This window comes from Lipotes vexillifer, unplaced genomic scaffold, assembly GCF_000442215.2.
Source record: "Lipotes vexillifer unplaced genomic scaffold, Lipotes_vexillifer_v1.1 scaffold510, whole genome shotgun sequence".
Classification (NCBI taxonomy): Eukaryota; Metazoa; Chordata; class Mammalia; order Artiodactyla; family Lipotidae; genus Lipotes; species Lipotes vexillifer.
The window spans coordinates 307,230-310,466 of record NW_006797594.1 but is presented as its reverse complement, the minus strand read 5'-3'; the positions used below and the strand labels follow the sequence as shown (position 1 = coordinate 310,466).

At 31.5% G+C, this 3,237-nt stretch overlaps 1 protein-coding gene across 1 annotated transcript in view; it reads left to right on the top strand.

The window, feature by feature from the left end:
* CHD1 (chromodomain helicase DNA binding protein 1) overlaps positions 1-3,194 on the top strand; it is a 71,997-nt gene extending 68,803 nt beyond the window's left edge. The window contains 2 exon segments of the mRNA XM_007469732.1: positions 468-678; positions 2,207-3,194. Coding sequence (XP_007469794.1) covers positions 468-678; positions 2,207-2,552 — 557 coding nt within the window. The 3' untranslated portion in view covers positions 2,553-3,194.
* The last annotated feature ends 43 nt before the right edge of the window (positions 3,195-3,237 follow it).

Below are 3,237 nucleotides of genomic sequence, written 5' to 3'. Positions count from 1 at the left end.
GGGGGTTTGGCGGGGGGTGTTTTAGATGATATATACCCATGTTACTATATCGTATCTAGTATCTTAATAATCCTTTTTAACTTATTATTAACTTTCCCATAAATCAACCTATTACCAGTTTCTAGAAATTACAGAATAATTGTTGAAATGAACATATTTTTAAAAAAACATTATTTGGAATAATAATGTATTCTTTCTGTGTAAGACTCACAAAAGTATAGTCTGAGAAGGAAAAGGGCCTTATACTTTTCGGTTGTGATTGTTCACATTTCAGATTAAAGTAACCTATTTGTAAGCCTTAGTGTGGCTTTTATAAAGCCATTTCTAAATGCTGTAACTGCCTGTATTTGAGAACTGGTTTTGTTGGAGTTGAAACAGGAGTTCTTATAATCTAGCAGTGAAGTTACTTTTGTTTACCATGTATTTTTTTAAGTCATTAACAAAAGTTGGACACTTCTATCTAACAGATGTGGAAAGATTAAAAGAGAATACAAATCATGATGATAGCAGCAGGGACAGTTACTCATCTGATAGGCACTTATCTCAATATCATGATCATCATAAAGACCGACATCAGGGAGATTCTTTTAAAAAGAGTGACTCTAGGAAAAGACCCTATTCTTCTTTTAGTAATGGTAAAGATCATCGTGATTGGGATCACTACAAGCAAGACAGCAGGTAAACTTGACAGCTTTAAAATTTTGCTTATTGATGTCTTCTTTATTTTATTTGCTGTATTTGACTTTATCGGCCAATTCAGTCTTCAGGTAATCAAAATAAGTCTTATGTAAGGTAAAGGTTTTGTTTGTAAATAAGAAAAACTGAAATATAGTTCTTTTGGTTAAGAGCTGAATTTCTCTATAAATATGGATTTTTAATTATAAATGTAAGATCAAAGTATACAATAGGAAAAAGTTTAGTGTAGGGAGTTCTGTAAGTCATGGGATTCATTATTGCTGGTTTTGGAGAATATTGGCTCAAATACTCTTCAAAATATAGTAAGTAAGGTAAAATAAAAGATTGATGGACTGTGGCTGAAGTGGTGGTGAATTGTACATTCTATTCCATTAAAAAAACTAATATTTATGTGAATAATTAATTTATGTGAAAACAATTCATTGAGGTTAAACTTAAAGCAATCTGAGATAGTCCTGAAATCAGGAAGTTTTCTCCATATAGTATTTTTTTGAAGCCTTTAAGTAGTAAACAACTGGAATATAATAACAATATATTTTACTCCTTTGTTGGTGAGGGAATATTTTCATTATAGTGATCATTACTGTAAGCCAAACAAAAATACTGAGAAGAGTAAAAGTAAAGATCAGAAATAAGGAAATTAGTAGGTTTTTTTGTATTTTAGTTGTACTCACTGCAGTAATTTCTGAGAAACACAGCCACATTATAAACATGTCAATTGTATAATGGCTCTTAAAATTGGAAAAAGGCACACAATGAAAAGGAAAAGCCATATTTGTTGTGGTAAATGTTTGTAATTTCACAGACTTACATAACAATTTATATTGTTTATAATAAGGACCTTTTGTGAACCAAAAACCATTAAATTATGTTTGATGTATTTTATTTGAAAAGGCAAACATTTTAGAGATTACTTTTCATTAAACTGCCATAATTTTTTTTAGCCAACTGCCGCATTTATGTATGGAGTAAATTTCACAATGACTTATATATCAAGTCTTACTATATAAGTAATCAAATTAAGGAAGCTTTTAATAGGCATCACCAACCAATAAAAATTCTCTTTTACAAATTTATTTCATAGACTGTTTTAGAGGTTTTTATTTTTTTTCCTGCTTACAGGTTCATAAAAGGCTCTGATTTCAGGGGTATTTTAGATTCATGTAGTTATCTTAATTCCAACTTTCAGATAGTTAAGATGCATTAAGACAAATGATGCATAGAATAAAAAGTAGCAACCAATCTAAAATGAGCATGAGGAATTAGATGCTACCTGGAGTGCTTTGTATGGTTTCACTTTAGTTTAATGAATGGAATAGTTTTTCCAAAGGCATGCAGAGATATTTCCAGTGATTTTTAATCTCACTTACAAAGTTTTGTGATTAAACACTGAATTTGTATACAATTAAAAGTATGCTTTAAAGCAATTTTATTTTTAATAAGGTTTTATTTGGAAACATTTAATTAGCATTATTAATTTAACTAAAATTCCTAATTTCTCTTTTGTTAGATACTATAGTGATAGAGAGAAACACAGAAAACTGGATGATTACAGGAGTAGAGACCACAGGTCAAATTTGGAAGGAAGTTTAAAAGACAGAACTCATTCTGATCATCGTTCTCATTCAGATCATCGGTTGCATTCAGACCATCGGTCAAGTTCTGAATATACACACCATAAATCTTCCAGGGATTATAGGTATCACTCAGATTGGCAGTTGGACCATAGAGCTTCCAGTAGTGGCTCTAGATCACCACTAGATCAGAGGTCTCCTTATGGCTCCAGATCTCCATTTGAACACTCAATTGAACACAGAAGTACACCTGAGCATACCTGGAGTAGTCGGAAAACATAACAAAAACTGATAGTGTCTTTCTGGACTTTTCTTTTAGCCATATATCATAAACCAACACAGTAATTGCCTTACATGACTTGAAAGATATAAACAGATCTTCTATCAGTAGCAGTATTGTTACTTCTTTCCAGGATGCAAGGTCTATTATCCCAACAGAAGAGAAAATATTTTTATATTTAAGGATTATGCTGCACTGTACTACAAATATTGTAGTACTTTTTCTTTTCTTTTTTAAAGAAATGGAAAATGTTTACTATTACAGGGACCTCAACACTGCCCTTCCATATAGGCTGGATAAAACTGTTTTTAAGTCAGTGGTTTTAGACTGACATCCATTTAAATTATGTTTGTATATGAACCTTACTCTGACCTGTGATCTTGTTTCAGGAAGGAATGAAAGAGAGTTCTTTTCTTAATAAAGAAAACACACTCAAGGACTTTATTCACTTTCCAAAGCTACTTGTTTACATGTACACTGCGACCACCTTGCCGCTTTTCATCACAAGCTTGAATATTTAAATTCTGTACTTATATCTGTAAAATAGCCAGGAATTTCCTGTTTGTGATCTATTATTATGCCTTTTTACACACACAAGCAATGGCTGTAAATTACTGTAAATGGATTAAATGAGCTTTCCTTACTTCCTTCCCCTTCTCAGGCTTTTTTTGACTGTTCCTTTCCCTA